This window comes from Pollicipes pollicipes, unplaced genomic scaffold (genome assembly GCF_011947565.3).
Source record: "Pollicipes pollicipes isolate AB1234 unplaced genomic scaffold, Ppol_2.1 Scaffold_7261;HRSCAF=8764_pilon_pilon_pilon, whole genome shotgun sequence".
Lineage (NCBI taxonomy): Eukaryota > Metazoa > Arthropoda > Thecostraca > Pollicipedomorpha > Pollicipedidae > Pollicipes > Pollicipes pollicipes.
The window spans coordinates 25292989-25306225 of NW_023597054.1; the positions used below are offsets into that span (position 1 = coordinate 25292989).

Genomic DNA, 13237 nt, shown 5'->3' on the forward strand with positions numbered 1-13237 from the left:
TCAGTATGATAGACAACCATGCTTATTATCATTCACGCCAGCATGCATGCGGCCATGGAGCATGATATGCGATCATGCAGTTTCCATTCGACTGAAATAATATTTTTCATTGTGCGTGACATTTTTCCGACTTTCGTTCCCTCGAAAGCCCTGTCGGTCTTCGCCCGTAATGCGCACTGACAGCAACTGCTGGTGGAAGGCTTGCCACATTGACTCTACGTTCGGTAGTCCAGCCCGGCAGCTGGCCAGGCGGCACCCGTCATGTTCCTGATGGGGTTGCCCGCTCCGCTTCATCCCACGCGGAGCGAGGGTCGCAGGGGCAGCGCTACCAGGGATCTGACAGCCGCCCTTCAGTCACAGCACGTCGAGATCAAAGAAATTCCGGGCCTCCATGCACCGTTGCATACGCCTGAAATGGCAGATGACTTTCGTTTTTTGCGGTTTTCACACCACTCCGGTGAGATCACGCCTGCTTAGTTCATTTCCGTGCAAGAGATGGCGCCAGCTATACTACCGGCAGCTGACGCTCGGCGCCCGGCCCTCGTGCCAGCGAGTCGGCCTCGAGAAGCCAGTTTCTGCAGTCGATCCTTTCACCGGGCCGACTTATAAGGGCAGGGTGGAGCTGCGACGGCCCCGTCAGCCCTTAGACTGAGCCCCGCACCGGTCGACTCCGTGTGGGAGTCTCGACGGCGGGCTGACCCCGGCCCTCCCTGACGCCGTCCTCGGCCGGCGACAGGCGCTCGCGTGGAGGCCTCTTCGAGACGTGTCTCCACTTGCGACTTTCGCTGAGTGCTCTGGAATGCTGCCAGCTGATGGGAGGTATCCTTTTCCACACGCTTATATGGGTTTGGGTGTCGCGTACAGTGGGTGTTTGGCACAGGACAAGGAGACCCTAAAATGCCTCTCCAAAGCGATACGTGTGGTGATGCGTTCTGGCGTCAGACATTTACGCGAACGACATCTAACGTAACTCATGCAAACTGCACTTCTCTCTTAAGTTGCCTTGTGTGTCTAATGACGGCACAGCAAGGGGAGAGGGCATATATGACATCTCCCCTCTTGCCTAACGGCAGCGGGGGAGGTAAGTGTGCTTTTGCCCCCTGAAAATTTTTGGGGCCCTTTCGCGCAAAGGAAATGTTTTGTAGAGCACGTGCATCAACAAATGCAGATTACTAAGGTCCTATAATCTACCTAGAGGATACCAAGTCCGGCACAGAAAACCCTGCTCTGCCTCGAAAGGCCCGTTCTCTGGACCATGAGACCACCTTTATGAATTAGGTGATCCGTAGTCTAGTTCAGTAGGTCCAATCTCGTATCAGGGAGACCCTTTACTGGCTCGGAAGGCCCCGTTATGAATTAGCAGGCCACTTTTCCGAGTTAGACTGCTCTCGCTTCATACAAGAACATGCTCGTCAAATTTTCGTAAATTGTTCAGTGCATTCGTGAGGGGCATCATTCACGTAGATAAGACAGGAGAAATAGCCTCATTCCTCGGATAACAACCAGGAGAATGGAGATAAAGATGGACTGATACTTCAACATGCCTTTATCGAAACAATAGCAGAAGTGAATTCGTGGCATGGCATGCTGTCGGAATATCGACCCAAATATATCTCTATGCTCTTGGTTTTTCTCCGAGGAATAAGACTAAGACTACTGTCTGTCCTATTTTCTGGAAAACTTAAGCATGCCATCTGAGGGACGGGGATAATCCCCACCAGACACCGTCAAATCGCCCCAGTAAACCGCGAAATCCTTTCCCCTCCCCGCTCCCAGTGAAAAGCTTGATTTGCCGGTACCTCAATACCCGACAGCCTTTGAAGCAACTCGGGCCGGTAGCGGAGTTGTGGTGGGGTGCATTTGTGGGCATTGCGCCAAGCGTTCTAAAATGGAACGGACTTTCTTAAATATGAAAGGAATAAAATCAAAACTACGCAAGAGCCTGCTTTTGAAGCGTCAGACAGTCAAACAGGACAGGTTGGACAGGCAAGTCCGCAAAATGTATTGCGTACCGTAAAACAGCATAGCATGTTCTCGATCTTATTCTTAGGCGTCCAAGTCTGTCAGCTCAAATTTCAGTGTCCCCGATGTGTGCCAAAATTTTGACAACCATATGACCATGAGGTGCTATTCATGCTTGTGACAGTTCTGCTGGATTCCATTCTGATTGGTTCAATCTCAGGAACAGCTGCGACCGCAAGCAAGATAAGACAGGCCGCGTAAAAATGCAGCGAAGCCAGCAGACGGGTCAGGCCAAAATGCATAATTTCGAACATGACGAACAGGCATCACGCACGTTTCATCCAAATGCAAGTGGAGCCTGTCTGATTACCCTGGGATCTGTCGGCCTTTGTCAAACTGTTTCTGATGACAACGAATCACCTGAGAGTTTTTGGAGGCAAACACGATTTATCCCTCGACACTGCATTAATTGTCATAATGTTTACGCCAGATTGTGTGGATGTGGGATGTAGCTGACCCTTCTTACGGCACCCACTCAATACTTGCTACTGCGGTTTGTCCTGTCGGGGGGAGGAGGGGAGGATGGGAAGGAGCAGACAATGGGGAAGCTTCCTATGTGTTTCCCTCCATCACTTCCACCGCCCTTGCTCACTTCTATGACTGTTGTGTGACGTGCTGTCAAGCAATCCTTTCTTTAAACGCAGTACACCACGGTTTGTACAAAGCCTCGTCCATGCCGGTCTCCGTTTACGTAGCATCCTTTAAGACAATTTGTTTGTGTTTGCATCTTTTGGACACGCACATGCACCAAGGCAGTAACCGGTAAAGTATCCCTGCACGCCCACGCACCGGTGGCAAAAGCGACGCAATCATGCCAGTCCAATTTCTGCAGTGACTCCAAATGTGCAGCTTACTTCTACATGTTCCCATCGGGGGGGGGATGGAGGTAGGAGGGGTCAACGGAAAAATATGCACTGAAAACCGAGTGAAGAGCGCCAAAGGCTTCAGTGACCATTCGTCAGTGATTTACAAAAGTTACTTACTTTTGCGCATAAGATGACCACATTTACGGATCAAAACGCCCTGTTCGGGGAAAACGAGACCCTTTGCTGGTTTCAGAGGTTTTGTTATAGGAAACCTTTTCATTTTGCGTCGAGAAGGCTGTTGTATTAATCAGAACACCCCTTCGTTGACATTTCATGGATGTTATTCACATTAATATCTAGAGCGGAAGAGATTTGAAAGGGGAACAGAAGTCTCTGGTACCCTCCCCCCCCCAAATGCGACACTTCCCAGGAGGCCGCCCTGTGAGAAGACCCCATTTTGTTGAGGAGGCCAGCTGGCAAATCTTGCCCCAGCTCAAAATCTGTAGCACCGACCTCGCATGGGCCTGCAATTGATATATTGTTTTGTTGCATTTGATGCAAATTCGTAGTGGTTGATGGAGAATGTATGAACTTAAATATATTATTTAAGCCTTGCACTACGTAAAACCATCTTGAGTACATTAAACCACACATTACCTAAAAACGCCCTGAATACTTCAGACCTTCAAATATATTGTTTTGTATCCGCAAGTACCCGTTTTTTCTCTAGGGTCGGTGGGTGGAATAAAACTGCTAACCCTTGCGAGGCAATCTTTTATTCACTTGCCGGACGAGAAGGGGCCCCATGAATCCCCTGCTTGCAAAATTAGCATACTAGTGCCAAGTGGAAGAACTCTAACAAAACTCGCCTGATATTAAACATGACAACATGCCACATTAAAAACATGTTAAGTATTAAGCAATAGTGTTAGTCTTTAAGTATCAGTGCAAGGACCTGAATTGGTCAAACGCTGGGTTCCTTTCTTAGGAAAGCGTAGATGGTTAGTCCGCCCTAGTTTCCGGAAGTGGCGGAAATTTGCTGCCGTATATCTTTCTCAAATTGTTTTTTCTTCATGCCATTCAATGCGGACGGCTATGGCACAATATAATACTTTCCAATGCCTGCTTGTTGATAGGCAATAAAGCCAGCCACCAGATGCCTGTATCGCTTCTTCTATGCTGAAGGTATTGACTGTTCTCCTGAGCCCATTTTCAACACTAAAACGATGGTTAAATCAGCTAACAGTGTACAAACAATGATTTAGGCAGTTTCTGCGTCTTCAAACCTATGGGTGCTATGTCAGTGGAGAAGGTAGATTTGTATATCCCCGTCATGAAGTATACATCTATAGTTATGCCAGTGGCTGTAGCTGCGGCATCAAATCACTCATGCAGGTCCGGCTGCGTGGCGTGGCTTTCATGCGCTGTTGCATCAACTGAACGTGCAAGGTCAACGAAGCAGGACTTAAGAGACTAACCACATCTGTACACCTGGGCGTACTACGCATTCGACATAGCTCGACGGCATTACCTAATGACATTCGATATAGTTGTATTATGGTGTAGTATGAGATGCAGACACTAAAGGCAGCAAAATCCTTCACTGAGCAACTCTACAAGATCGTGTGATCGAACACATACGAAATGCGGCTAACATGACCTTAACGAAAAGGTCCTCACCCATGTTCCAAAAGCTCAGATCTTCAAAGTCTTACAGAATGTGTAGGAACCCCAAAATTCGACCGCATAACATTGCAACCGATCATACTGTTTGGTTAAGTTTTTTTTTCGTTTGGTTAAGTTTCATAATCTCAGTTGGACTCATCGTTTCATGGCACGGTCTTTCAGCGCACCGTATCACATTCATCACATGTTCATGCCCAATGCAGTATATGCTTTGGAAGCTCAAAGTTATGGTGCAGTAAAATGTTTGGTCGTTCACTAATCCGTTGCTTGACTCAGAACGGTTGCATGCGTTGTTCTGGAAAAGGTCTTCATAATGTGCAAGCTTGCCAACTAAGGGGCGTCGCAGAGGAGTTTTCCATTTTGCAGATGTCACGTGATGCTCTTGCGACGGCGGCTCACAGCCGGCCCTGTCGCTGAACCGCTCTCAAAATAAATACAGCCACCGAATACCTGCGTCGTTGCATGGTCCTAGTGGTTCCATGTTGCTATGGCTGGATGCCTGCTTTGATCACCCAAACACCACCAGGGTGAAGTTGTGCCTCAATGTTTACCTGTGCGGCCTGTGGGATCATATGCTCGGCTAGGTCTGCGGCACAAGAATGTAATGTCTGTCAAGGATGACATGGCTTCTTGCGACCACTTGCAGCTTCGGGGAATTTAGGCAGCTGGTCACCAGCCGACATCTCTTCGACCATCTGATGGGTCGTGTTTCCTCGCTGTTTGCGACACACGCCAGCACCGAACCGGGCGAGACTGCTACGAAAACGTGATGCCGCCGGTCAAGAGCTCTCGCAGGTGCTGTCCTGTCCATTTAGGATATCGCACCGCAGTAACCAATGGCTGAACTCATCACTGATGTAGGTTGTTAAATTCACTTGTCTGGCAGTCAAGCTCGTCAGTACACGCACACTTGTCCAGTGAAAGTCATACAGAGAATTCAGCAGGCACGGCTGATGGACACTGCAATTCTAAAATGTTCGAATATTGTCCAGGCACCGAGACGCTCAAGACCTATGTGCGTAGTATTCCTCACCAGCCAATCACAACGCATTTTTACTGCTCAAGGCTACCAGGAGCTGCACAGTATTCTACTCGAATCAGTTTATTATGTAGTTGTCTGGACGACCTGCAACCAACTAGCACATGCAAACCGAGCCTCATAAATGGCTCGCTTAGCATCAAAGGCCCGTGTACTGTGGATTACCTTAGCAACAAATACCCGTGTCCTGTGGCTTACCTACTTGCTCGCAAAGCCAACAAGATCTCCAGCTTTGTAAGTCTGGGGTGGTAAATATTCATTCTGAAAATGCAGTCAGTCTGGAAAACCTTATTATGAACAGCCATGTACGCCTTTTTTTGCCTTTCAGACATCTCATTTGATCAGAAGATACCGTGAGAAACAGTGAATGTCTCAGAGGTAAGATTTGAGCTTAAGTTACTAATTGACGACTCGGGGCTGTGCACAGTCACACTTAATCTACTTCCAGTTGATGTTTCTCTGTGTAGTGTATCATAATACAATATTGCTGTGCTTAGACCTGTATGCATTACTTGTTTAGAAAAGTTGAGATTCCCTGCGGCTGGCTGATGCGCCATCCGCTGCATTATGGGCAGCCATGTTTAACTGTACTTTTCCATGGTATCACCCATTCTTGATTACAAAGAAGGAGCATTTTTGTTGGGTTTCCATTGACCGCTTTCCTGGAGAACAGATTTCCTTAAGCTTTGGCGCTACGTGCTTATAAAAAAACTAAGACCGGGCCCAGGATATTTTGCAACGCCGAAATTACACCGTGTGTCACATGATTGAGCTGGCTCAGCGGCAACAAAACATATGTCACCAACCAGAATCGGTGTGGCAATCACTCTCACATACTCCTACGCAAACAGAAGATCCTGCACTGAAACTGCCTCCTAACAGCATTTTTGTTTCATGATGCAAAACGTCTTCAGCGAACCAGCATTGGCTGATGTGCTTCTTGAAAGATGTAAGCAGAATGAATGTTTGTCATTATTACTCATGTTTAATGATGACCGTAGCTAAGACCTCAGATACTGGCAGACGAGCCACTAACATCCGAGGCGTTTCTTCACCATTGCCTGCCGGTACGTCTTCGTCAGTAGCGTTTCTTGGCTGTGTGGTTACGTCCCACCTCCCCCATATCTCCCAGCCTCCCCACACACCTCCTGCTGTGGGACAGATCCAAGCGCGGATAAAATACGAAGGTTACGGGTGCAAAGTTCTATCACGCTCATCGTATAAGTCACACTGCCGGATTGCCTGCCAAAACGTCACCCATGCAGTTGAACGTGCTATGCTTATCGCATGCAATGCCTCATGACGACGCAGCCCGTACTTTTGCAGGACATTTTTTTTTAAGTGAGAAGCTGTTGAGGGCAACGGCGTCCGTGCGGGCTTCAATTGCTTGCCTACGGCTCCAACGGGCTGCCTACGGCTCCATCGGGCTACCTACGGCTCCATCGGGGGGCCTGCGGATCCAATGACGTGCCTGCGGCTCCAATGGGATGCCTGGGCTCAAGCGGGGGCCTGCGGCTTCAACAAAGCGTGAGCGGCAGCTGGTGTTCTCTGTCCCATGAGACCCGTCTCAGCCTGCCTCTCTGGCCGGACCAGCCGGATGCAGAATGACAGGCAGCCTGGCCGTCCAGTCCGGTCCGGTGCGGTCCGGCGTGGTTCGGGAGACCACCGTTGGTCTGTCCGGTCATCCGGCCTCGGACGTATGTTTGGAAGCCGTCCGCACGCCGCCGGTAACGTATAAACCCGCGTAGGACATGACGGCACATTTCTTTTCACAGAAACGGACGAAAACGGGTGAGATGACCCGGACTTGTCTTGAATCTCGCGGCTTGCACCCCTGAACCGCGATCCCTAGTCCCATGTGCCCTCATAAATTTGTGGGGACAGTGCACTGGGCCCAGCGGCGAACAAAAACGACGGCTCACCAACGACACAGCCGTGGATGATTTTACGATTAATAAACTATCACCGAGGGTCCCCCGAGTCCACTGAGAACACATCCGTGATTTACATCGCGGGAGGGAACTGCCAGGTGTCACGACGTGGCAATCTAGCATTGTCGTCGCTCGCTTTTTGCTCGATCGCTAAAGCGCATATCTTACGAGATTTCTGCCCGGCCCGCGAGGCGCAACGCAAACAATGTGCTGACCCCTGGCGTCAGGCGAAATAGAGCCGTCAGGCGACAGTTCAGTCTCACGCGGCGGAGGTCTGGCTTCCATCAGTGCAGGCCGCGACGGGGGGAATCTGCCGCTGCGGCTGGACCGAGCGGTTGCCGACCGGAGCCGCCATGGGACACGAGCTCCAGATCAGCGTCGTATTCGCGTGTGGTGGTCAGGAGCGCGCGCACCCCCAGCACTAGGAGCGGTCATCCCGTGGGCCGACGTCTTGGGTCGACGTCCCGTGAGCCGATGTCTCGGGGCTGGCATCCCGTGACCCGATGGCTCCAGGCGGTCATCCCGTGGGCTGATGTCTCATGGCCTGCATCCCGTGGGCCGATGTCTCGGACCAGGCATCCTGTGGGCCGATGTCTCGGACCAGGCACCACGTGGGTCAATGTCTCAGGGCCGCCATCCCATGAGGCGATGTCTCGGACCATGTATCTCTTGGGCCGATGTCTCGGACCATGCATCCTGTGAGCCGATGCCTCGGGCCATGCATCCCGTGAGCCGATGTCCTGGGGCATGGCCGTGACCGGACCGGTCTGCTTGTGATTTATCAACACCGTCGGGTGAACAGATCAGCTGTTTTTGCGTCACTTGATCAGGCTCAGACAGGGGTTGCGGGCGGCTTTTTATGTGTTGGCAAGAGCTGCGACTGATGCTATCGGATTCGAGACCGTTGGAAAATGTCAGAGACATGCACTTCCTAGGCGTAAAGGGCAGTAACATCTGAAATACAAAGTACACAAAAAGATGCTCCCACGTGTTGTCGCGCGATCGTGACCGTGTAACTGTGCGGCGTCGCTTCAACTTACCGGCATCGCTGTCCGGCGGCGTTGTGGACTTCCTAGACTAAAGGGCAGGAACATCTGCAACACACGGTATGTAAGCAGCTGCTCCCACTTGTTGGCTCGCGATTCTCACCACGCATTGCGCGGCGTCGCTTTGGATCGTGGTGTCAGCTCCCAAGATATGATGCGCTAACGGCGCAGCGTGTTGACAATTTCTCGACGCGTTTGTCTCCCGTTAGGATTCGACGCACTTCGGGTTAGCGACGTGTGGAAATACGTGAAAGGAGCGTGCACGACGTGCAGTTCCGTTGAACTCTGTAAATGCGCATTGCATGCGGCTGGTCTTACTGATATTGTTTCTACTTGTTTGTCATAACAAGCCCCGTAGCCCAGCCTTTATTGCATACCGCAGCAGCGAGAGGACGCTGCTTCGCCATCTCTGGCGCAGACGTAGCAACCATTGCCTTGCCTCTCTTACATCCCTGCCGCTACCTTTTATCTGAGCTGTGTAAGGAAGGGCAAGATTACAGGTGAAGATGGGCAGTGTCTCATGTTAAAGCAAAACCACACAAGCATGACATGAACACTTTTACGGCAGTGAAAGTAAGAGGTAAGTGGTTAGTCGGTTACTTGGAAACACAGCGATTTGAAGAAACACGCTTAGGATTCTCGTCTTTGAAATATGCGGTGCAATACATGCAGGCTAATTTGCTATCATTATGTTTTACCCACATCCACCGCACTTTTGAAACCTAGCGAGACGATGCGAGGGACACAGGCCTAAACACAGCCACGTGGGCCTCGCTTCGCCATCTTTCCGTCCGCACGATGTCAGTGACGGGCGCTGTGTGCCGCACACACGGCTCCGCCCCTGTTGCGTAGGTGCAGGTCTCTGTTTCCCCGGCACGCTGCGCCGGCTCGGGTCTGGTGAACTGCTCCCAGCCCTCACCCTCCCGTCCCTCCGGGGCCCTCCTCGGACGTTCTTCCGCGCACTGACGTGGCCGAGCGCCAGTGCCGCCCGACTCGGCAATGCCCAGCCTCCGGCGACCCTTGCATGCACGTGCAGGAGTCAGTGACCCCCGTCTGCCACGCCGCGTTCATCCCGGCGCCGTGCAGGGTGGCGCCGGCAGTCTGCCTCCCTGCGCAGAACGGCGGGTCGGCCAGGCCTGTCGGGCGCAAACCGCGCACAGGCCTGCGATGGCCATCCGGAGCCTGTCCCGCTCGCGCCTGATGAGGCTCGGCCTCACGCTCACCCTGATGTGCGCTGTTCAAGTGCTTTTATCTGCACGCCGAAAGGAGAAGAGGGAGAGGGTGGGCCTGCCCACCGATGTTGACAGGTGAGTGTCTGATGAGCTACATATGCGCGCAACACGGCCGCAATGGTTGCAGAAATGTGGCTTCCAGAAGTTTCCCTCAAGATGTCGTATTTGGAAGCGTTCTGCATAAAAAAGGTTTGGTGTACTGGAGCTAGTAACGTAGCACACGTGCGTTCCTCAGCACAACCATTAACCAGCAACTTTGCTGGTTGCCCTCTCATCCAAGTATGTTTCACAACACCGGTGGAATGTCACTTATGCATATTTATTGGTTTGAAATGTACACAAACGTGTCATACAACCGTAAGCGAATATGTCATGATAATGTGCCTGCTTCGGTCCTAGATGCAGTTGCCTGCAGCGTACTGGCTGTAGTCAACTCGTTTGCTCGTCTTGCTCGTTCCTTATGTCCACCAATTTGCTAACCAGCTGAAATGCGTACTATCATGCAAATTGGAGCTTAGATATTTCGATTCCTTACGGTCGAATATTCGACAGAATATTCGATTCGGCGCATATTCCAATACCAAAACCCACTCAAATCACAATCAATTTTCCTTGTCGTGTTTGGAATAATGGAAGGGTAACTTCGACATCACAGTGGTAGACGGGATAACATCGGGCCCTGGCAGTTCATCGGTACGTGAGGGCCAGCCAGAGCAAACCGCGCCGGAATGATAACACGTCACAGTGGTAGACGGGATAACATCGGGCCCGGACAGTCCATCGGTACGCGAGGGCCAGTCAGAGCAAACTGCGCCGGAATGACAGCAACTTCGACATCACAGTGGTAGACGGGATAACATCGGGCCCTCACAGTTCACCGGCACGCGAGGGCCAGTCAGAGCAAACCGCGCCGGAATGACAGCAACTTCGACATCACAGTGGTAGACGGGATAACATCGGGCCCTCACAGTTCACCGGCACGCGAGGGCCAGTCAGAGCAAACCGCGCCGGAATGACAGCAACTTCGACATCACAGTGGTAGACGGGATAACATCGGGCCCTGGCAGTTCATCGGTACGCGAGGGCCAGTCAGAGCAAACCGCGCCGGAATGACAGCAACTTCCACATCACAGTGGTAGACGGGATAACATCGGGCCCTCACAGTTCACCGGCACGCGAGGGCCAGTCAGAGCAAACCGCGCCGGAATGACAGCACGTTACGGATGTCCCCAGGAGAGTTATCTCACGGCGCAATTTTCGTGGTGGCCGTTTTGAAAGCAGTCATACGCAGAAATATTGCAGCGTTAAGATCGAAAGGCTTGTAAAGTGATAAAACTCACGAGCCACGGGAAGGAAATACGCAATTTTTTGCCTCTGTTTTGTTCTTAGCAATTTGGACTGGCTCAGTCCTTACGTTTTCTTATGTGGTGAGGAAATGTAGAATACGAAGTCGAAATCAATATCAATCAAACCATGGCATGCCCTTAGCAGTAATTCTACTCTCTGGCCTGATATTCTCACAAATCGTAACGCAGCTGGGTGCGTCCGATAGAATGTTACGCCTGACTAGATAGAATCTACATTTTCTGCTGACCTGAGATCTCCAGTCCTCCAGAAAGGTTCACTCCGGGTGTGAGTCATGCTGACACCAGCGCCTCCCTCCAGTCCAGTCGAGTCCGTCTGCCGGCCAGACCTGCGGGTGAACGTCCTGCCACCGATGGCCAACAACAGCCGCACCGTGCTGAGGGACCTCTTCACGTATATCACCACGCCCCACGAGAAGACGTGTCGAAAAATCACCCGCTTCGGCGGTCAGACAGTGAGTGGTCGCCGTCTTAGCTGTTCATCCAGCTGCAGCCAGTTGTGTGTGTGCCGAACGTCTTTGTGACGCTTAGTATTTGACGTCGTGCGTGACGTCTCTGTCTTGCGAATAACGCGTGCATGGGCGTGTTCGATGCATTTTTTGATGTCACACTAGGCCTTTTCGGAGCGTAGCTGCGCACTTGGAAACATTTACATGCCTGTGGACGATTGCCCGTCCCCGCCTATCCAGTCGATGATGATGGTCAATGATGAAAACCAACTGGCAATGTTTCAATGTAGCACATTGTGTGTAGTGCAATGTATGTAGTGAAAAGTCTTTAGCGCAATGTCACCAAGTGCGCAATGGTCTGCATTGCTGACTGAATGTCTATTGTGGCTTTCCAGACTTGGTTCTGGGACCGAACAGCTGGGTCTGATGGTCATAAGTACGTCTGTATGGACCCGGAGTTCGACATCCTCGGCACCAACCAATGTCTGGTCTACTCCTTCGGAATTTCCACCGACTGGTCCTTCGACTGGGACATGGAACGGTTCGGCTGCTCCGTCTTTGCCTTCGACCCGTTTGTCCGCGAGAAGGCCGGTAACCAGAACGGCACCATCGTGCTCTACAAGTACGCCATCGGGTCGGCGAGCAATGCCGATAACGAAGTCAACGTAAAAAGCTTGGCGCATCGACGCGAACGCTCGACTTTATAGTTGAGCGTTTGGGACACGCCCACAGCCAGATCCACTACATGAAAATGGACGTGGAATACAGCGAGTACGGTGTCCTGAAGCAACAGACGGAGCGCATGCACAGGTCAGCCCTCTTCAAAAACGTGCAGCAGCTTGGTGTCGAGCTTCATTTCAAAGAGTATATGCCGTTGCTGGACCACATGGACTATTTCCAGTCCCTTTATCAGATATTCCTGAAGATGCAGGAGATGGGATTTTATCTGTTCCTCTACGATCCGAACCGACTATTGCCACCAGACCTTGAGGTTCCTGGTTTGAGCCAGAAACTGTACTCGGCCATAGAGGTTGTCTGGCTCAAGACCCGGTGCGTGGGCCAAACGCGGGAGTCCATCTGGCACGCACCGCCACAGACGGCGTGACCGGGACCACACCCGACGGAGGCGTGGCCACGAGACGTGACCGAGACCCGTGCCCCGGGCGTGAGACGGCTGACTGTCGCCAGCCCCAGGCGCCGCCTGGGGCTGGCGACATCACCGCCCAGCGTTATCACCGCCCAGCAGACGTCCGGCAGCGGCGACGGCGGGTCCGCCGGCAGGCGCGCAGCTCCGCGCGCGACGACGGACGACCGACGGTGGCGATGGCGAAACCGTCGCCGCGCCTCTCACGCTCCCTGTAGCGACCGCACGGCCGGGCGGGCCCCGCTGAAGGCGAGGCGACTGGCCACCGTCGCCCCCTCCCAGCTCCGTGCCTGAAGGGGCGCCTACGGAGAAAAGTCAGGCGTTGGATTAAAACTTAAAGAACAAAATGTGTGTCAGAACAGCAAGCCAAATAACTGGTCAAGCTACCATTTTGCTGACAGTTATTTTGTTTTGTTTGGTGTTTGTTCTTTGTCAGCTTGTTCCGAATGGTTTGCATGGGAGGTTTTTGGCTTGAACTTATTGAAAAGTGTGATTGTGTGTACCCCGAACTCAGTGGC

General features: G+C 51.9%; 1 protein-coding gene across 1 annotated transcript in view; it reads left to right on the forward strand.

Moving 5' to 3' along the window:
- The window catches only part of LOC119111227 (uncharacterized), a 58546-nt gene extending 45609 nt beyond the window's left edge, over positions 1-12937 (forward strand). Inside the window, exons 2-5 of the mRNA XM_037235045.1 lie at positions 9648-9837; positions 11428-11581; positions 11971-12240; positions 12857-12937. Coding sequence (XP_037090940.1) covers positions 9648-9837; positions 11428-11581; positions 11971-12240; positions 12857-12937 — 695 coding nt within the window. The remainder of the gene's footprint in view (positions 1-9647; positions 9838-11427; positions 11582-11970; positions 12241-12856) is intronic.
- The last annotated feature ends 300 nt before the right edge of the window (positions 12938-13237 follow it).